The sequence below is a fragment of the Haemaphysalis longicornis genome, unplaced genomic scaffold, assembly GCF_048455015.1.
Source record: "Haemaphysalis longicornis isolate Haplotype H1 unplaced genomic scaffold, Haemaphysalis longicornis Haplotype H1 scaffold_4, whole genome shotgun sequence".
Taxonomy (NCBI): domain Eukaryota; kingdom Metazoa; phylum Arthropoda; class Arachnida; order Ixodida; family Ixodidae; genus Haemaphysalis; species Haemaphysalis longicornis.
This window is the reverse complement of record NW_027526361.1, coordinates 78,206,986-78,228,502: the sequence shown is the minus strand read 5'-3', so window position 1 is coordinate 78,228,502 and position 21,517 is coordinate 78,206,986. Positions and strand designations below refer to the sequence as shown.

General features: G+C 50.0%; 1 protein-coding gene across 1 annotated transcript; it reads left to right on the top strand.

The window, feature by feature from the left end:
- The first annotated feature begins 609 nt into the window (after nt 1-609).
- Nucleotides 610-1,722, top strand: LOC144179799 (uncharacterized). Its single transcript, XM_077708235.1, has one exon. The coding sequence runs from the start codon at nt 610-612 to the stop codon at nt 1,720-1,722; it is 1,113 nt and encodes a 370-aa protein (XP_077564361.1).
- The last annotated feature ends 19,795 nt before the right edge of the window (nt 1,723-21,517 follow it).

The window sequence follows — 21,517 nt, the reverse complement described above, 5'->3', positions numbered from 1 at the left end:
CTGACCGGCGATCTTTCATGGAGGCACTGCCCTGGAAAGGACAACCCAGCGGATCTCCTGACTCGCGGGCTGCCGGTGGCCCACTTGACAACGACGAAACTGTGGTGGGCAGGACCGTCCTGGATATGCCTAGGGGAGAGCGAGTGGCCTCATGATGTTCTCGACTTTGTGTTCAGTGACTCAGAGCTTGAGCAGAAAAAGCAAGCGAATGTATTACCGACGGCGTCATCACCACCGACTACAGATGCCATTATTGACGCGCGGAACTACAGTTCGTAAACGAGGATACTGAGAATCACTGCATGGGTGCTTCGTTTTGTTGGCAAAGCCAAGAGAGAAAATAACGAACCTGGACCACTGACAGCACAAGAGTTGGACCGGGCTGAACAGTACTGGGTCCTTCAAGAACAAAGAAAAGGATTCCCAAGAGAAATCGATTCTCTCAAAAACCAAAGAAAAATGCCTACAGACTCACCCTTAAAGAACGTGTCCCTTATGATGGATGACAATGGCCTTCTCAGAGTCGATGGAAGACTACAACGAAGTCAACTCGACTATAACGCAAAGCACCCTATTATACTGCCTAAACGGAGCTGCCTCGCAAAACAGATGGTCGTCCAGTGCCACCGTCAAGTGCTTCACGGAGGCATCCGTGATACGTTGGCGCAGCTCAGAGAAAGGTACTGGGTGGTTGGAGCGCGGCCACTCGTTAAGAAGACACTGAGGGAATGCATAACATGCCAGCGCTTTAGCTCACGGCCGGCCACTCAGGTTACCGCGCCGCTTCCACCCGATCGCATCTCTGAGGCAGCTCCCTTCGAGGTGACAGGTGTTGATTTCGCAGGGCCACTGCTGGTCAAGGGTGCCACTACGACAAAGTGCTACATTGCGCTGTTCACCTGCGGTGTCACGCGAGCAGTACATCTTGATTTGGTCAGCGATATGTCAGCGGTCTCCTTTCTTCTCGCCTTCAGACGATTCATTGCCCGCCGCGGTGTACCAAGTACCGTTTACAGTGACAACGCCCTCACCTTCAAGAAAACCAGCAAGGACCTAGCTATGCTATGGAGGGTCATACGAAACGACGATGTGAGGAGCTTTATCGCAAACACCCGTGTTGAATGGAAATTCATCGTGGAGCGTGCACCGTGGTGGGGTGGATTCTACGAGCGCCTGGTTGGCCTGACTAAACAAGCCCTAAAGAAGACGTTGGGTACTAGTTACCTCATCTTCGAGCAACTCACGACAACGCTGAGTGAAGTGGAAGCCATGCTCAATTCCCGCCCATTGACCCACGTCTACACCGAACCATCTGAGCCTGATGCCCTCTGTCCGGCTTTCTTCTTGACCGGAAAACGGCCAACATCTTTACCAGGAATACAGCGCAAGGAGATCGCCGAAGTGTCTTGCGGCAACCTACAACAAATGCTGACCAGTCGAAGCAAACTCCTAAGCGACTTCTGGAAGAGGTGGGCATCAGAATACCTGAACGAACTGCAGGGATCTAAAATTCACCGAGGAACACCGAGGGACCTGAAGAGTGGGGACTTGGTGCTACTGAAAGAGTCCCTGCAGCCCAGACAACTTTGGAAAATGGGACGGGTTGAGCACACCTTCCGTGGCCGCGACGGAAAAGTGCGATCCTGTACGGTGCAAGTATCCGGGGGATCGACAGTCAGGCGCCCCGTCCAAGTGCTCTACCCTCTCGAGATGAGAGACTGAGAGAAATGACATCGTCATTTCGGGGGGGAATGTGTCGCGAACGGAGCGCCAGACGGTCTTGAGTATACGGCCCCTGGAGTTCCCGCGCAAGACATCGAAAGCGGCCCCCATATCGGGGCCTCCCGACCAGCTGAAAACATGGCCCGTCGCCTAAACACAACGTCTCGCGCACAGCCCCCAAATCGGGCCTCATGACCCAGAGAGAGAGGGAGAGCCCGCCGCCCGGCGGGGATCGGACTCTGAGCCCTGGCCGAGAGCGAGGGAAGTGTAGGACGGACGGGCAGTGGCAAAAAGGAACGCGACGGAGGAAGACGTGAATTTGTATGCGCAGCGTTTAGTCCAATTAAAGCAGTTGTTTTATTTGCTTACTGGAAGTTCCGATGCTTGTCATTCAACGTCAAGGACAGTATTCAGGGAATCAGCATCAATTTCCACATCCGTCTTACGACGCCGCACGTTTTAAATTCACTGGAGCGCTGCAGCTGGCATCTTTTAGAATGAATTCAAACGAACTTCCCCAACATTGAATGGCGTGATGTTATTTATCAGCAAGAGGCGATGCGTGTATAGCACGAAATTCACCGAAGGCTGCGCCAAATTTGCTATCAACGTCCCCAGAGACAATATTCCTTCAGACCTAATTTTAGTCCGCACCCACTTCATATGAAATGGCTGGCTATGAGCACGGGGCTTCGAAAAAAGCAATTTCATTTTACTCTTTGTTTAGGGGTAACAAAGTTTGGAGTGGAAGAACCTAACTAGTATAGATGATATAAGAAGCAAGAATATCAAAGCACTCTGCCCCCCAAAAAGCTAAAACTTTTTAAGCATCCCTCAAAATGACCTAAGCTACACTCAACACTCGATCAACGAAACGAGATTTTAAGAATATCCCGATGTAACGAACAAATTCGAATTGCCTCGCAGGTGCATATACGGCTCAATGCCTTTATGAACTCGAAAGAGCGAAATAAATTGAGCGCCATTCCGGATTTAAACAAGTATTTAGAGTGACAGACACATAAACGCGAAGTATTCTTTGCTTCGAAGATATGTTCTGCAGTAAATTAATGCAATTAATCCTACATCTGTGCGTATGTTAGCGTGTTCGCGCGAGCGTGCGTGCGCGGGTGTAGTAGTTTTTGTGTCAAAGTGTCAAATCTTCTCTTAAAAATTGTAACCACATTTATTTCCCCGTGAACTGCTGGTTCTCAGGTGTGCAAATTAGGCACTTTTTTAAAAAAAACCATTAAGCCAGTGGGACGCTTCGGCTAACGTAAACTAAACCATTGCTTAGAGTGATCTCGAAGAAGAAGAAAACAAGACGCTACTGTCTATTCAAACAAAAAAATGAACGACACCCAGCCACCCTTCCGCAATTAACGGAAACGCAGTGCTTTCCAGAAATGCAAAGAACAAACTGTATATCAAGAGCGCGAAAGCCATGCGCAAATTTGTTGATTTTTGTTAGTACAGTACACGAGATGGAGACATAAGTTGTAGATCTTTTGTAATTACGCTTTCTGTTGCTACAATGGCTTCGTAATCAGAGAGATATTTCCCTTGCATGTAATCTTTGCGGCATTACGATTGCGGTAGTGCCTGGTGGTGAGAATTATAGTGCAACTAGCGCCTCCTACTGTGCTCCCTGTGCTGCATTTTAACTTGGAAGTATTTGTATAAATGTTCGTCGAAAAAATGGCGTCCTTGGAACGCAAAATATGGCCCACCGCTCAAAGGCTCGATGCTGCAGGCCCCTTGAAGGGCTCCAAAAGCGACGTTTTTTCAGGCGTCATTTCTGGCCAGGCACGCGCACATCACCGGTGGTCGCCCCTTCATGCGAGCCGAAAGGGGGAAGGGAAGGACCTGCACGGGAGAGCAGGCTTTGGGCGCTCAGCGACACTCAAGGGCTTGTGCACGCCTGCTGGATGAAAAGCACAGGCTGCGGCTTGGCGCGTTGCGAAATACCAAAGCAGCGTTCTAATTACACAAATAGCATTAAGCGACTACCAAAGTATGTCCCCACTAAATGTTATCTTTCCCTAGCGATAGAAAATGGGTGGTGCTCTGAGCCATTTCTAGTGAAAGAAGAGGCACAGAAGGTAAAGGAAGACGATAAAAATGATTTGTGAGATTTCTGCAAGAGGATACTCATGCCTTCGCAATCACTACATCATAACGAGGGCTTAGGTGTACTCGTAATCTTTGGGCAGTATTTTTGGTAACCTGCAGCAACTCAGGCAAAAGGAAGAGCAATGCCACTTTTGCGACAGTTGAATCCAGAAGGTATTCGAAAGTGAGAGCATGGGGCTGTTGTGCCCCAATTGACCCACAAACCTTTATATGAGCGGACGCAATGACATTTCAGGCGTTTCAACATAGCTTCGCTCTATTCTGCAATAATCGCTGCAGGGGTTTATAAATTTTGTGTTCTCTGTAGCCTAATCTTTTTTTCTGCTGGAGATACCAGCATTTGTCCTGATTGATTAATTGTAGGGTTTAACGCGCCGACGCAACGCAGACAATGAGGCGCACCGTGGTGGACGCATCCGGATTAATTTTGACCACCTGGGGATCTTTAACGTAGCATTCGTCTTGAGATTCTGCCTATTATTTTACTGAAACAATAATGCATGTTCGGGTTCGGAATACAGTTTTTCCGCGAACTACTCGCTTCCAAAGCACTGCTGCCTGATATTTCTATTTGATTTAGCAGTAAACCGACGATGCGCCAAACACAATGGCTAGTTTTAATATTTGTGCCCACTTACAAGTGACCTTATGTTTTGGCTGGAGACAACTATAAAACCTAGTACAAGCGCCTCCTAGAGTATGCGTTTACAGTCTGTATTATACATAACTCGCAAAAACCCCGTGCGGAGTTTTGTAGCTCCCAATGGTTTGCAATTGGTTTTTATGCCAGAATTTTGAAGGAAAGCGCTACCCAAGCGAAATGAACACACGGCTCTAATGAGCCTCCTCTGTCCATTAACGGAATCGTTCTGACAGTTCGCTGTCCCTCCTGCTCCCCCCAGGCTCGATACCTGGAAGGTAAGGTCCTAAGAATGTTAGCGACGACAAGCTTAGCTTTGAAAGACGCTAATGGCGGCCGATTTACGGCGCCTGAGTAGCGACGTCATTCCAAATTGAAGGCTAATCCCACAAGCACAAAGCGTTTCCTCTCTTTCGTCTATTTTTTCTGGGAGGACGGGCGTATGGAGGGAAGAATGATGAGCAATATCAAACAGGTTTTGTGTAAGCTAAAAACGACATTTAATGCTCACACGTGCCACAGGGCCAAACGGGTCCCAGGGTGCTTAGTGTTTTATTTTTGAATAAAAACTAATTCGGGCCTAATAAATCGACCCATGTGCCAGAATGTGAATATGTCGGTGTTTTGTTTCAGGAAACAAATTGAAGTGGGTTGAATTATTTGCACAGAACAGAAACGTGCATTAAGAGCATGTTTGGAATAAGTTTCTGTAAAGTCAAAAATAGGAAAGCCGCCCTGTCCGGCAGGAGGGGATGGCGCGAGAAACGGATGAGAATACACCGCTCATAGACTACCTGGTGTGTACCGATTACAACGTCAAGCAGCACGCGACTGTATTTGCAAATAACCTTCTCTAGGTTGTAAACGCCTTAAAGGGGCCATAAACCCCACAAAATTGCTCAATTTGAAAGAACTAGCCGTTGCCTTCTCACTAGATTTCTTTCAGCATGAAAGACGCTTTTTCAAATGATAAAAAAGGGTAGGAAATATAGAGAAACTTTCAAATTTTGCGCTACACTAATATCTTATGGCCATAATTGATGTAGTATGGGCTAGTATTAAAAACAACTAGTGTGTAACTACACGTTAATGTTTAAGTGATACAAACAAACAGAACTACAGGTCCCAATACAACCGACTAGTCATGTTTCTTGTGGGTGGCTTACGTCAGCGGGCGCCAATCGTAAAAACAAGATTCCGTGACTTCACAAATAAATGCCCGCAAAGTGTCTTGGGGAGTTGCCCCTTCGTCATCTGTTTTTTCATTGTCTTCACTAATGACCTGAACTTGTGATAAAATTTTCTTCATTGTTATCCGGACAAAGCACTTTTCTAATGTACCAAACTCGCATTTTGTCTTCATGCCCATTTACAAGTTACGCGTACTGCAGGTGACTTGTTTTGTGCTTTTTCTGATTTTCTGCACATAAACAACACAAAGATTCGGACAACCTAGAGGCCAGCAGATTCGCTGTAAAACTCAAAAAAGAAAAAGGCTAGTGGGGTTTCAACATTGCCTTCATTCTATGGGGTGAGCGTGGTTGGCAGGCAAAGAGGAAGGAGAGCACGACAGAAAGCACAATTAACCACAGCGGAGTCCAGGCTAGTACAACAAGCACAACACACGATTGCTTGCAATTTGTGATTTAGCATATTTCTGCGTTATTCAGGTTACTGAAATTTGAAAGGACTACAGTTTTGTCTTTGTAGACACACAACGGGCTCTCTGCTTCACAGTGGCCTTACGATTCTGCTGGCATGGCTTAGGAGCAGCGGCTTGTTGCCATTTTATATAAAAAGATACTGTCAGTGTTTTAAAATATCTCGGAGTTTTAGAGGTTGTGTAGGCGTTTCAGCAGTCTCAAGTCGTGTAATTGTTTTCGTATTCAGATAAAACACGAGCTACGTTACCGTAACAGTACTCTTCCCGCCGAAGCCAATGTAATGACAGCACACCGGAATTTCCCGAGTTGCTTACGACTTCACGGTGAAAAACTAATTATGACTATGAAATAAAAGCCAGCGTAATTATAAAGTTGTCTTAGCGACCAATGGCACTATACTTTTTTCACAGATATTTATTTCAGAATAATTGTAGGAAAGTTAGATGTGTCACAAAGCATATTTTGTTGAGTTCTTTTTTTTTACGATTACCGGACACGAATGGACCATTGGAGCACTTCGACTAGTTTTGCTTTAAAAGAAGAGTTAGAGAATTAAGCCAACAAGAATTTATACATGGGAAAAGTTCTTGTGGAGTTCTCTTACCTCTTTTTTGCTCTGTCCTTTGCAGTGCATTCTTTTTTCAAACTTAAGTTTTTGATGTAAGTAAAAACCACCATCGAGTATAATTTTTTTCTCTGTTCTGTTCTCCCGGACATCTAAATCAGAAAATTGGGCAAGTTGGTTACAAACTTGGGAATTCATCATGCTAGCAAAGATTACACATGACAAATCTGACGAAGAAACGCAACACACGCAAGATCAAGTGTTTTACCTTGCTTGTGTTTCGCATGATTTGTCTCATGTAATGATCGCTGGCATGCTGAATTTATGAAGTGAAAAATAGCCCTAAAACCTTGTAGGACAATGTTGTTTAATTAAAAAAATTGATGGTTGAAATACTGACGCTGGTGGTATTCTCCTACTAAATAATTTGAAGTACGATTGAAAGAAACCGATTCCGGAAGCGTAAAATACCTGAGCCCGAATTTCAGGATTTTTTGAGCGCAGGGGTTATCTTGGTATGTTCATAATTCGTTGTAGCCGTTCAGGCTTTGCGTTGTCTGTCTAACACATACGCAGAAATAAAGTGTTGCCTGCGGAAGCAAAAAAAAAAATGAATGTGCTCGCTTAGATCCTCAAGAGCTTGAAATGGCTTACAACTGCGCAAAGAGTAATTTGCGCAGCCTCACGTGACGTGCAACACCCACCCTTTGTTCGCTTGCGATTATTCATAATCATAATGATTAGGCGGAGTAGCATTCAAGAACCACAGTTCCGACGCCCTTCTGATATGCGTAAAAAGGCGAAGTGCGCGCGAGAAATCAGTGACCTCACTGCTCACAATCGAATGGAAAGACGCCTTCCATATTTCTGCATCCGAGAAGTTATCTATGAAAGTATACTGTGGTTCACACTTCATGGAGGTGAAGACACCGGTAGCCAGTGATTTTCCCTGTAGATATACGAAATCCTGTTGCACACTTTACAGTCATCCATGCCGATATCTGTGGTGGCTTATGATTACCATAAATTGTGTCGCACTTGTGTAGTATGTACGAACACGCCCAAATGACGACTTTATTCCAGATCTGGCGTTGGTTTTCTTGCACGCACAATAACCTTGCTTGCGCTTTGAGCGTGTGAATAAATCTTGGCCGAACCTTTCTCCCCTCCTCCCATGTCTTGTTCTCTGCTTCTAGGCCAGCGCAATCCAACCTTCGTTAGAGAAACGCTACCAGAACACCAGCAAGCTCATTGTCCAACGCGAGTGCTAACAATCCACTGCCTTGGGATTCCGTGACGGGGCTCCAAATGGCACGAATGTCACGTAAGGTTTTTTTATTCCTTTCAGTCACGGTATATTACATTCACTGCAGAATAATTCCATACCTGGAAGTTGTCCAGTGTCAAGTGTCTAGAGGTAAGAAAAAAAGTTCAGTCTCTCTAGAATACTTATTACGCAAATGGCGTCGTGTCCTCATACGGAGGCACCTTTACTCAATCCTTTTCCCTATAAAGAATAATAAATATCGTCAGGAAGTTTACAAGGAAGGAATTGAAATAATAATTTCTGCACATTAAAGAGGTGTTTATAAATTTATGAATGATTTTCACCGCAGTAAAAGAGAACTCAGGACAGCAACACACCGGAGCTCCCACAAAACTTGTTGGCGTCCATTTTGAAACGATGTTTATGAGGGCGGTTCCGCCATTCCACATCCCATGGTGCTACCTTTCATTTCCGTAGGTTTCGAACATCAGCTGCACCGCTCTGCAGCATGAACTCTTTTCGTTTTCACGAGGAAAACGAGGAAGCAAGTCGCTCATATGGAGACATGGTGACTGAAAGGGTTATATCTGGCCAACTATTCACAGATGAAAAAAAATGATCCGGTAGAAATGTGGTTATATCATTTCGCAACAAGAATTTTCTTCTGGTATTTTACTTTGCTGAAATCCTGGCGGGCGGCAGTGAAAGGTTTTTACCCTCGACACTAACGTCTCAGAAATTTGCTCAGTTTCAAGTTTTATACGTCATGGGTACCGCAGAGAGTGTCTCTGATAGTTTAAAAGAGGCACACTATACCGAAAAGACAAAAATCGATATATACACACAGCTGATGGGAACTGTTAACAACCCTTCGTCGGGGGTGGGCGCCTTTTCAAGAGCAAAGGCTTTCAAATTCAATAAAGTTACATGACCTAAAATAAGTGCGGACAACTGAAGTGGGTGCTATACCCGCAGCTCACTCTTGGCGGGGACGCCTAGGTAGACTGCAGATTATTTGCCTAGTACTTTATTACTCTTTACAGCTCGGAAATACAAATATTTCTTGTTCTGCGCTATCGGATGCTTGCAATAAGTAAACCTGGATACATGGTGCTCAACTATTACTGCATCTTTGTAACAAATGTTATTACAGGTATTTATCACAAACCAACTACTGTGGTGCTCTTTAAATCTACTGAGACATTGATATGAACCCACCGTGCTTCCACGCATTACCAGGTTATAAAAAGTTCTGTTTAGTTTGTTCTTCGCCAAGCCAGAATATTTGAATGCACTGCATCTTCGCTTCCACCTGGAACACCACTTTACAGCGTTCAATTAAATTGTCCGAATGTTTCATTCTGTTTTTCTATTGCTAAATCACTGTCCCATTCCAGCGATTCAGTCATTGCTTCAGGTATTCTTTTTTTGGAAGCTTTACAGATATTTGGAACTACCTAGATGGTCCTTCCAGGGGAAAGCCCGATGAACCATTCGGTACAGAACTGCGTAACCAAATTTTGTAATGTGTTTCGAATGCACTGTATGTTTTTTGTTTGACTTTGCGTCATGTATGTTTGTTATCAGCTGTACTGTACCCGCTCCTGCTGTCTCGTCTATGGAGACAGCAGCATCTGTAAATAAATAAACAGGTAAATAAATCTAACCCGACGGGTGTCAGCGACAGACAGGAAACTAACCAAGAGAGGTTGATGAGTGCGCGAATTGCGCGACCCATAATTATTGCAGTGTCGAAGGGAAGAGCTTCGGAGCGAGATTCCTACGCACCTTCTTTCGGACGCGCACCGCCAATGGGAAACAAAAGCGTGCCCGGGGCTTCTGCGCAGGATTTTAGAAACAATAGGTCGTCACGGGTGGCCGTGTCGGCGGCTTACAAAGCACTTATTCGGACTTTTTATACAAAAACGGGTAAAGGACAAGAAATTGCTGACAACTAGGATAACGTGGATACTGAACGAAAGCTGTGAATACCGTGGGTACTCCCCAATGACAGACGTGCGAATTTCGAGGTTTCTAGGCTCGCTAGGAAAGAAAGTGCAGAACGACCGAAGAGCTGTGTCGATATGGTGAAAAAATATGACATATCGTTAATAGGGTGAAAAAAATAGGGGCGGCCTCCCAAGTAAACGTAGTTTTTTCAGCGCCCCTAAAACTGTCAAAACTTTACAAAGAAACATTTGCCAACGCAAGGAAGGAAGGCTGCCACATAAAACAAAGATAATTATGTGCCTTGAGTTGACAACGTCGTCTGTCTCATTCCACTATCCTGCGGAAAAAAACTACGTCGGCCAGACTTCAAGGTGCCTCAATATCCACCCACGTGAACACCCTAGGAATGTCCAGAGTGCCCACACTGGGCACTTAAGCGCCCATCAAAAGGGTTGTGGCTTTCGTAAGGACTGTGCCCCTCTGTACAATGAGTGTGCAATCATTTTATCAATTAACAAGAGAGATTGTAGAATCCGCCGATATGGCACGTCTTGGCGACGCATGCACCAGTATGCCGTCCCTCAGTCGTTAAGAGAAAGAACTGGATTATATCTTCTCCGCGGCGGAGCTCCTTACACGCTAAATCACGCCTTCATTGTTTACTGTTTTTGTGTAGATGCGGTGGTTATCGTCTTTACCTGCAGTGCCGACTGGTAATCAGGTCTTTTCGCGCAACCCGGCTAATATGTGAATACTTATATACTGTGTGTTACATTGTTTCAATGCAGCAAAATTTCGCCTAAAGTCTGATAATAATTAGTCACATCAGAAACACGTGGCCTTGGCGCATTTCACCGCTAGAAACCCCGACGTTCCCGTTCCCTTTTTGGCTTGACGCCACTTCACTGTGTTTCTTTGCCGCAAGAACACTCTTCGCCTCGAATGGTTCTCTGCTCCATGGCATGCAGGCTGTTTACCCTAGGCATAGACAGCTTTTGAATAAAATAATGTTGTAAACGCTAGACACCCTTTAGATGTTTTATTGCGTTTTCCTTCAATGTTACCTGGTAGGAGTTTGAATGGAGAAACGCAAAAGGTGCGCTCGTATTCTCGCAACCATGCTTCATATTTACAAAGCCATATTATGAGAGTGATGCTTGCGCATCAGGCGCTCTTAGTATGTTGTCGTAAATGAGGCTTAGTGTTCTCACAATCTTTCCCAACACGTCTGGACTGCTGTATTTTAGATGCGAAGCATCTCATGTTGGGGGCTGTGTCCCTCCCTCCCTCGTTGTTGTTGTCCACCGTCCGCACTCTACGGCGCATGCGCGTCTCTTCAGCCCCGTCAGCGTTTGGGCAGACGTCAGCGCATTCCACTATCAAAAGAAGTAGTTAAGTGGCGCCCGGTTTCCATCCCACGACTGTCTGGCCACAACGGGAGGTACCTGGCACTCTTCCCACTGCGCTACAAACCGAGACGGGAGCAGGTGCTACGAACGCGCCTTATGTCCTTCACTCATTCAAACTACGTCAAGAAGCTACTGATACAACGAAGGCACGCGAAGGTTAACGTCAACGGAAACGACAAACTGAAAACTAATGGGAACTTCAGTCGACTGCATGGCCGCTTTGCATACTACTCAGGGTTCCCCTACGGGAAGATGGTGTAATTGTTTTAGCCTTCATCGATAATATTGAAAATTGCTGGAAAAAATACAGGAAGCTCACACTAACGCGTAAGACTTGAAGCGAGTGATGCTGCACGACACCTTCACGACCATCACGAAGGATTTGAGTCTACGATTGCAGCCGATTTGATTTTTCTTCGCTGCCGACCCGAATTTTACTTCATAATTGTTGCTATAAGTGTGAGCGTCCTTCATTTTTTTGGGAGTAATACTCATTGGACATCACCTTGGAAGGGCGTACGCTATGACATGTCTTTCTCGTTCCGAGCTAGTGTTGCCACGATTACGCCGAACGTTGGAGTATTTCTCGTTCCGAACAAGGGTTGCTACGATTACGGCGGACGCTAGAGCTTTTGAGCCAATATTGGCCAATCCCCCTAAGTGAGTATGCTTGGATTGAGAAGCATGCGTCGGGAACGCTGCGCCGTTGTCGCAAGGCCCGCACGCACGGCCGCCGCAGTCTTGGCCAATTTCCCCAAGAGGGTATGCTTGGTTCGACAACACTGCGCCGGGGACGCTGCGAGGTCGTCGCAAGCCCCGCACACATGGTCGCCGCAGTCTTGGCCAATCTCCCCAAGATGGTATGCTTGGTTTGACAAACGTGCGCCAGGGACGCAGTGCGGTCGTCGCAAGGCCCGCACACACGGTCGCCGCATTCTTGGCCAATCTCCCGAAGTGGGCATGCTTGTGTAGCGGCGCGGGTCCGCCGCGCCGAGACGACGACGACGACGAAGGCAGAACCACGAGGCGCGCGCTCACGTGCGCTCACGCTGGAGGAATAAAAATCAGTTCGAGTCCAAACGCTGTCGTGTCTGGTTGTCACTGCGCCGGTCGCGACATGAATTGGTGACGTGGACCGAATCCGCCTCTTCTGACCGCGCCATGTCGGACCCTTCGGCTTCGCCTGATTCTGCGGGCCAACTACAGCCCGGCGCAGCTACGCCCGCCCACGAAGCACGCTACAACCGCGGCTGTGCACAGCACTACTCTACCCCCGTTCTGGACTCGGAACCAGCGGACATGGTTCACGCAAGTCGAAGCGCGCTTTCGTCTGCATCTTATCACTAGCCAGCAGACAAAATATAACAGCGTCGTGACCTCCTTGCCAGGCAGCATCGCGGACGAGCTGGCCGACATCCTCGACGCCCCACATCCTGAAGCGCCGTACGACCACCTAAAGGCAGCGATCATCCAACGCAAGTCGGAGTCGGAGCGCAGCAGGCTGCAGCAGCTTCTGAACACCGAGGAGCTCGGTGACAGGCGACCCTCGCAGTTGCTACATCGCATGCGGCAGCTACTGGGCGATCATAGCCAGGACCTTAACAACCCACTTCTTAGGGAGCTCCTCCTTCAACGCCTACCCCAGAACATGGTATTGGTACTTGCGGCAGCTGCTGACATGCCACTCGACCAACTTGCGGAACTGGCTGACCGCATCGCGGACTATTCCCGGTCCCCAAGCATCGCCGCAGTCGTCGATACGCCCTCCACCTCAAGGGACGACTCCAGGCTTGGTCGACTTGAGAGCCGCATTGATGAAATCAGCCATAAGCTGTCATCCCTCGCACCCCTCTTGCACCGACGCCGACGTGCATCCCGCGACCGACGGTACTCCTCATCCCCGTCCCGTTCTCAACATCGCTCCTCCGCAACACGCGGTGAGCCTGGCCCTTCGGGCGTCTGTTGGTATCATCGTACCTTCGGCACTGCCGCCCGCAAGTGCAGCCACCCTTGCTCATGGACGGGAAACTAGGAGACCGGACACTGGCGGCGGCAAGTGAACCGGCTCATGCAGTCAGCCGCCTCTTCTACGTCACCGACAAGGTTGCCGGCCACCGCTTCTTGGTCGATACGGGAGCAGAGGTCAGCGTCATACCGGCCTCTTCGCTAGACCGACGACGCCGAGACATGACCTCCCCTTTAATCGCCGTCAACAACTCGCCGATCAACACCTACGGCCAGCGGTCGCTCACAGTCAATTTTGGCCTACGTCGCACCTTCCGGTGGCTTTTCGCAATTGCTGACATCAAGCAGCCCATTCTCGGTGCTGATTTTCTGGCTTTCTACAACCTGGCCGTGGACGTGCACTCTCGACGCCTCGTGGACATGACGACGAGCCTTTAGGTACACGGCATTCTCTCCTCTGCTACGGCGACCGGACTTCCAGCCTTTGTGCCACCTTCCGTGTACGAGAAGATACTTGCCGATTTTCCTGCGATCACAAGACCCCACACGGGAGAGTTCCCGGTGAAGCAGACCATCACCTACCACATCGTCACGAAGGGACCCCCTGTCTTCGCTCGAGCACGTCGTCTCGCGGGATCGCGTTATGCCATTGCTCGTCGAGAGTTCGAGCCCATGCTGGAACTGGGAATTGTCCGTCCATCCCCGAGCAACTAGGCGCCAGCCCTGCATATGGTACCCAAAAAAGACCCCGGTGACTGGAGGCCATGCGGTGAATACCGTGCGCTCAATGCGATCACCGTGCCGGACCGGTACCCGCTCCCGCATTTGCAGGACTTCACCGCGAATCTGGCAGGCTGCAAGATATTCAGCAAGGTTGACTTGGTCAAAGCATGTCACCAGATACCTGTGGAGCCAGCAGACATACCGAAGACTGCCATCATTACGCCCTTTGGTCTCTTCGAATATGTCCGCATGCCTTTCGCCCTGCGTAACGCCGCCTCGACCTTTCAACGTGCCATCGACGAGGTTACCCGTGGTTTAGACTTTGTCTTTGCCTACCTTGACGACCTGTTGATCGCAAGCTCATCACCATCCGAGCACGAAGTGCACTTGCTAGCCCTTTTCACTCGCCTTGACGAATATGGTCTCGTCATCAAACCCAAAAAGTGTGTCTTCGGCGTGCAGACCATCGAGTTCCTGGGCCACTTGGTCACTCCACAGGGCATCAGACCTCTCGACACCAAGATGAAGGCCATCCAGGACTTTAAACAGCACACCTCAATTAAGAAGCTGAGAGAATTCTTGGGCCTCCTGAACTTCTATCGGAGGCTCATTCCCAACTGTGCCGAACTAGTCCAGCCCCTCACTGATCTGCTGGCCACCAAGACAGGACCTGCAGAGCACTTCGGGTGGAGCGAGCAAGCAGCGTCCGCCTTTTCTGCTGTGAAGAAGGCCCTCTCCGACGCTGCCATGCTTATACACCCCATTGCTGATGCTCAACTTCGCCTCATCACCGACGCCTCCAGCTTGGCTGTCGGTGCTGGGGTTGAGCAGTTCGCCTCCGGTTGGCAGCCTCTTAGTTTCTACTCCCAGAAGCTGAAATCGGCTGAGGCAAGGTACAGCACCTTCGGGCGCGAGCATCACCGACGCCTCCAGCTTGGCTGTCGGTGCTGTGGTTGAGCAGTTCGTCTCCGGTTGGCAGCCTCTTGGTTTCTACTCCCAGAAGCTGAAATCTGCTGAGACAAGGTACAGCACCTTCGGGCGCGAGCTACTGGTGGTCTACCTTGCCATCAAACATTTCCGGCATTGCCTGGAAGGCAGGGACTTCTACGTCGTTACGGATCACAAGCCCCTGACGTTCGCCTTCCAGCGCAGCCACAGCTCGTACTCGTCGCGTGAGATCCGTCACCTCTCCTTCGTCTCGGAGTTTACTGTCGATCTCCGCCATGTCAGCGGCCCAATCAACACTGCTGCTGACGCGTTGTCTCGCGTCGAAGCCCTTTCGTCTACACCCCAACCCATTTCCATGGAAGAGCTTGCTTCTGCACAGCGACAAGACCCTGAGCTCCAGCAACGCCGCTCTGACACCTCCACGCTGACTTTCATGGATGTGCCGTTGCCGTTTACCGAGGGCACAATCACATGTGAGACATCAGCCGGCGTCTCCCGACCTTATGTTCCACCGGCGTTTCGTCGAGCCGTTTTCGACACCCTGCACGGCAAGAGTCACCCCAGCATCCGGAGCAACTGAACACCTCGTCACAGCTCGGTGGTTCTGGCCTTCCATGAATGCAGGTGTCCGCCGGTGGGCACGCACATGCCTCCAGTGCCAACGTGTCAAAGTAACCAGGCACACTGTCACTCCTGCCTCGCCATTCCATCCACCGGACAGCCGTTTCGCACACGTGCACATTTACCTGGTCGGCCCCCTACCACCGTCGCGATACGCCATCTATTTGTTGACGTGCGTCGACCGCTTCACGCGCTGGCCAGAGGCAATCCCGATACCTGATATTACGGCGGAAACAGTCGCCAAAGCATTTGTTGGTGGTTGGGTGTCCCGTTTCGGCTGCCCTGCTGTTGTCACCACTGATCGCAGGCGTCAATTCCAATCAGCCCTGTTCAACGCTCCCGCTGCCATCTTGGGAGTACGCCACATACACACCACCTCCTACCATCCGTCTGCCAACGGTATGGTGGAACGTTAACACCGCCAACTCAAGGCAGCTCTCACCACCTCCGAGCCAAGGGAACACTGGGCCGACCACCTTCCCCTCGTCTTGCTCGGACTACGCTCGGCTTTTAAGGCAGACCTGCATTGCACATCTGCTGAGCTGGTGTATGGCTGCCCTCTTCGTCTCCCGGGGGACCTCCTCACACCTCCACCTGCCGATGGTCCTGCGGACCCCGCCGCTTACGTGGCTGACCTTCGGCGCCTTTTCGAGCAAATCCGGCCTGTCCCTCCTCGACAACGCAGCGACCACACCGTCTTCGTGAGCCAGGACCTTTCTTCCTGCACTCACGTGTTCGTGCGCCACGACGCTGCCCGTCGACCCCGCACTCCCGCTTTCGATGGCCCATACCGCGTCATCGAGCGGCACCCGAAGACTTTCACCCTCGACATCAACGGCCGCCAAGACGTCGTCGCCGCTGACCGCGTAAAGCCTGCATACCTCGCCTCTTTCCGACCCAGCCAGACCTTCCCCGCCTCAACAACCATGCCCAGCACTTTGCACCATCAACCGCCCAAAACTGTCACGTGGGCTCTAACAATGGCCTCCGGCTGTACGGGGGGGATCTGTGTAGCGGCGCGGGTCCGCCGCGCCGAGACGACTACGACGACGAAGGCAGAACCATGAAGCGCGCGCTCACGTGCGCTTGCGCTGGAGAAATTTATTTGTTGTGCAATTTGTAGTGAAGGGCCAGGGCAGTGTGGTGGCCAATCCGCCGAACCAGGGGTGTAGCGCTGGCCGAAGGCAACAGGCCAGCAGGGAAGAAGAAGAGGAAGAACTCGGAAGCGGTCGGGCAAGACGACAGCAGGACGGCGCCATCGCGGTGTAGGCCCGAGGTCCGTCACCGACGCTTCCTTCGAAGTTCCCGTTCGTCGCGGTGTAGGCCCGACGACAGCCCTGGACACCGCCGGGAGAAACTGGGGCCGGCACAAGAGTGAGCGGTGTGCCGGCGATGCAGAGCGCGGGCAGCGAGGCCTCGTTTCGAGCCCAAGCTAACTCCTCCCGCCGCTAATCATCGGCACCGCCACGTTCTTCACCGGGTTGAAGCACCTGGGCTCCCACGTCTAGTCACCTCTGCGGACGGTCTGCCACCTCGCGTCGACTCGCCGAAGTCACAGGCCCGTCTCCGCTCCATTCATCGTGCCAGCACCAGCGGACTTTAGTGGACACGTTCGTCGCCAGTCTTGTAAATATTGACCTTCCCCCTTTCGTACCTGCCCGTTTGGATTATCTTGTTGAATATAACGCGTGTGTTTGTGCAGACAGTAGTACGGCTCATTGCTCTGCACGCGGTCCGGCCCAACATTCATGACAAAAGTGGCGAGCCTGCCAGGATTCGCGTGCTACCAATAGAGAGGAGTCCGGTTGCTGTTAGCCCTACGACCACGCAAATATTCGAACATGTATATCGCGGGCTTGGAAAGAATAATGAAGGCGGGGCAAGACTTTGGACTGACAGGTGCAGCCCTCCGCAACTATTTTGACACGGAGAAGGAGAAGCTAAAAAAAGAGCTATCTTTAAGTAGGGAGGCGAGGCGACTCGGTGTTAGTGTTGCTTTCTTGAGAGACGCTGGTGACCACAAAGATGCTATCCTGCAGCAATGGCAGCAAAGGGAAGAGGAGGAGGAAAGGGAGGCACTCAGAGAGTACGAGGAAAGGAAGGACGCGGATGAACGCAAGATTGCCGCCCTGAACAAAGAAATTGCCGCGCTCGAATCGCGCTTATGCCTCGCTCGTTCGGCCGACATATCGCGTACCCCCGTACAGGTGCCAGTCTCCGCACCTAGCCACCCTGCTAATTGTTCAGTGCCTACTCAAAGAGAGCTTGATTTGCAAGCACCGGAGACTAATGACGACAACGCGGAAGGTCCTGAGGAAGACAAGGCACCGGGTTCAATTATTCCCGAAGCATACTCAAACAGCGGCCCGGAAGTCAATATTCCCAAAGGACTCCCAGCCGCCAGTGAGACGTTTTCGCGCTCCCAAAAAGGACTGCGGAAACGAAAGCGCCACAAGGAGACTGCGACGCATTCGGCTTCGAAAACATCGGTTTTCGCCCCGAATTGCCGCACATCCCAGCAGCGACAGTTCCATTTGATTTCCAACCACCTCGAGACGGGATGTTTTCGGAAGTTCAGCATAAGAAACAACCACCACGTAACGCGTCGTCGATTTTTAACAGGCTCATTACTCCGTGGGAGTGTGAGGGTGGGCATCTTTCACGCAGGACCAACCACTGCTTTCCGGATCACCCCGCGAAGTCGTACGCAACGTAAAGGAACTCCACCCAACCGTTCCCGCAAACCCCTTAAAAGCAAGCGCCAACGGAGGCGAACTCCACAAACCCGAAAGAAACGTGACCTATTCACCGCATTTCAATCATGCTTTTTTCCTACCGGATTGTCAGGACACAGACACCCTATTAAGAGGCGGAGGAAAGGCAACCAGAGTGTCTTTCACACCAGAGGTTCATGCTCCCCGAAGCGGAAGAGGCGCCGAGTTACTAGGCAACCGTATGCTTTTCCGACAAAGACGCACGCATGTACATGGAAGTGTGACTCTGGACAACGATGTCCTGCTGTATAAAGCTCTGGACGCTTTCTTTTGTTCTTGTAGTGCACTCAAGCCGACTACGCCGTAGACTTTTCTGTTTCTGGTAGCTTCGAGAACTGCTTGAACTGTTTCCTACCCATGCGAACTGTTTATGGTGACGAGCTTGAACTTTGGTGTGTAAACTGTTTTCTTTTCTACGAACTCGACTGTGCTGTGTGACTTTGCTAATTGGATTGGTGGTTAGACCCTCTCTTCGACTATTCGACACTGACTGGCGTTCTCCATCCCCTACGTCTAGAGAATAGTTCTTTCTAAGAACTTTCTGAAGAGGGGGGTAGTGTAGTGAAGGGCCAGGGCAGTGTGGTGGCCAATCCGCCGAACCAGGGGTGTAGCGCTGGCCGAAGGCAACAGGCCAGCAGGGAAGAAGAAGAGGAAGAACTCGGAAGCGTTCGGGCAAGACGACAGCAGGACGGCGCCCTCGCGGTGTAGGCCCGAGGTCCGTCACCGACGCTTCCTTCGAAGTTCCCGTTTGTCGCGGTGTAGGCCCGACGACAGCCCTGGACACCGCCGGGAGAAACTGGGGCCGGCACAAGAGGGAGCGGTGTGCCGGCGATGCAGAGCGCGGGCAGCGAGGCCTCGTTTCGAGCCCAAGCTAACTCCTCCCGCCGCTAATCATCGGCACCGCCACGTTCTTCACCGGGTTGAAGCACCTGGGCTCCCACGTCTAGTCACCTCTGCGGACGGTCTGCCACCTCGCGTCGACTCGCCGAAGTCACAGGCCCGTCTCCGCTCCATTCATCGTGCCAGCACCAGCGGACTTTAGTGGACAAGTTCGTCGCCAGTCTTGTAAATATTGACCTTCCCCCTTTCGTACCTGCCCGTTTGGATTTGGATTATCTTGTTGAATATAACGCGTGTGTTTGTGCAGACAGTAGTACGGCTCATTGCTCTGCACGCGGTCCGGCCCAACATTCATGACACAATTATTCTGATCGAGAATTTTTATTTATTTTTTTTTTCTCCAAAATTTAGTCTCCTAATTTGGGCACATTAGCCCCAATATATCTCCCGATCCTGGCCAATCCCCCAAGTGGGTACGCGCCACAATCAGAAAGGAATAACAACAACAACAATAAAAATCAGTGTGAGCCCAAACGCTGTCGTGGCTGGTTGTCACTGCGCCGGTCACGACACTTGTTTTGACAAACGTGCGCCGCGGACGCAGTGCGGTCACCGCGAGGCCCGCATTCATGAGCGCTCGGCATTTCACTGGATTTGTTAACTGCAGATGGTGTCCGAGAAGATGCGCTCATATGCACGTTCTCGGCATTTTATTGGTATTTTTAAGAGCGAACTAAAAAAACTACAATTTACAAAACCGCTTCGGTGTTCATATGCTTTCGGATGTGATGAAACATTTTCTGCCATTGTGAAGTGAACAACCCGCGTTTGCAGACATTCCAAAGGGCATCAAGAACCAGCCAACGTATTAAAGTTCGCAAAAAGAAGAATTTGAATATGATTGTGCAGTAGGAATCTATAAAACGTGTAAACCCCTTTAAAGAACAGTCTGGACCCGCCGTGGAGTCTCAGTGGCTAAGGCGTTGTGCTGCTGAGCACGAGGACGCTGGTTGGATTCCTGGCTGCGGCGGCCGGTTTTCTGATGGAAGCGGAAAGCAAAAACGCCCGTGTGTACGAGATTTCGGCGCATGTTAGAGATCAAAAGGTGGTCCAAATTAATACCGTGTGCACCACTACGGCGCGCCTCATCGCCTGCGTTGCGTCCGCGTGTTATACCCCACAATCAATCAAAGAACATTCTGAGAACGTGCTGAGACATTATACGTATCTGTGGTTCGCAGCATTTTATTTGGGCTACGCGGTTCGCGAACGGACGTATTGTTCTCCGAGAAGTACGGACCACTGCACTCAGGGCGGCATGTTGTGGTCGTTGTGCGATGCAAGCTAAAACGTACATATTTTACTATTGAGCTGCTCCCCATCTGACGGATTTAGTCCTCTTGCCGTAAATATATAACGTTCTTGGCTGCAAGACTAAGCTCCGCGTGCGTAGAGTGCTCCGCAGTGTCACAAAGGGGGCTAGTCCTTCCTCATTCATTATGTATACGGTATGCATGCCTGACACCTCTCCGGTATGCCTGCCTTCCACCGTTCCCGTATGCATGCCTGACACCGTTGCACAATGGCGCTCAAATTTATGAATTATGCCCAGCGTTCCCGCCACGCCGCCAAGCTTCCACGGTGCGAACTTGTGGCTAAGCAGGAGCAGCCGCGAGGGAGGATACAATGTTTCAATTCTGCCGGGCTCTCACACTTGCTCACGCTTTAGACTCACTAGTGCTCGGAGAGCCCCTTCATTGTGCACCGTTTAAAATTTCAGTCGTCGAAGTGCGAAGAGGTTAGCCGTAGGAAGCAGTACCTGCGGGGACCCGAACAAAATTATTTATCAAGGACAAATAAATGTGACCCCTAATACTTATTTATATTTGTTTAAGCATGAAGCAGGCTTTGTTTTTGTTCTGATTATTCGTACGTGCGTACTATTATACAGTGTGAAAGTATGAAACATGCTGGGCACGTAAATTCTGCTGGCACAAAAAAGAAAGTGTAGGAAACAGGAACAAAACTTTAAGTCAATTTAAAAAGGAAATAAGGACGGTTCAGGCTCAAATTTAAGTGCCACCCATTTGCACGCCCTCACACAGTTTGTGCACGTCCCGTCATCCGCAATTTCTTCCCATAATCCGTCCACCCGCTTACATTTGTGCATTTTAGCGTGCGTCACTGAGAATTTCGAAGGTCTTTGTTTTTGCTTTGCCCATTTTGGTCGCTGTCGCACCTCTTTAGCGAAAAAATGAAAGCGGCGTATTAATCGATTGCAGCTGTGGAAAACAGC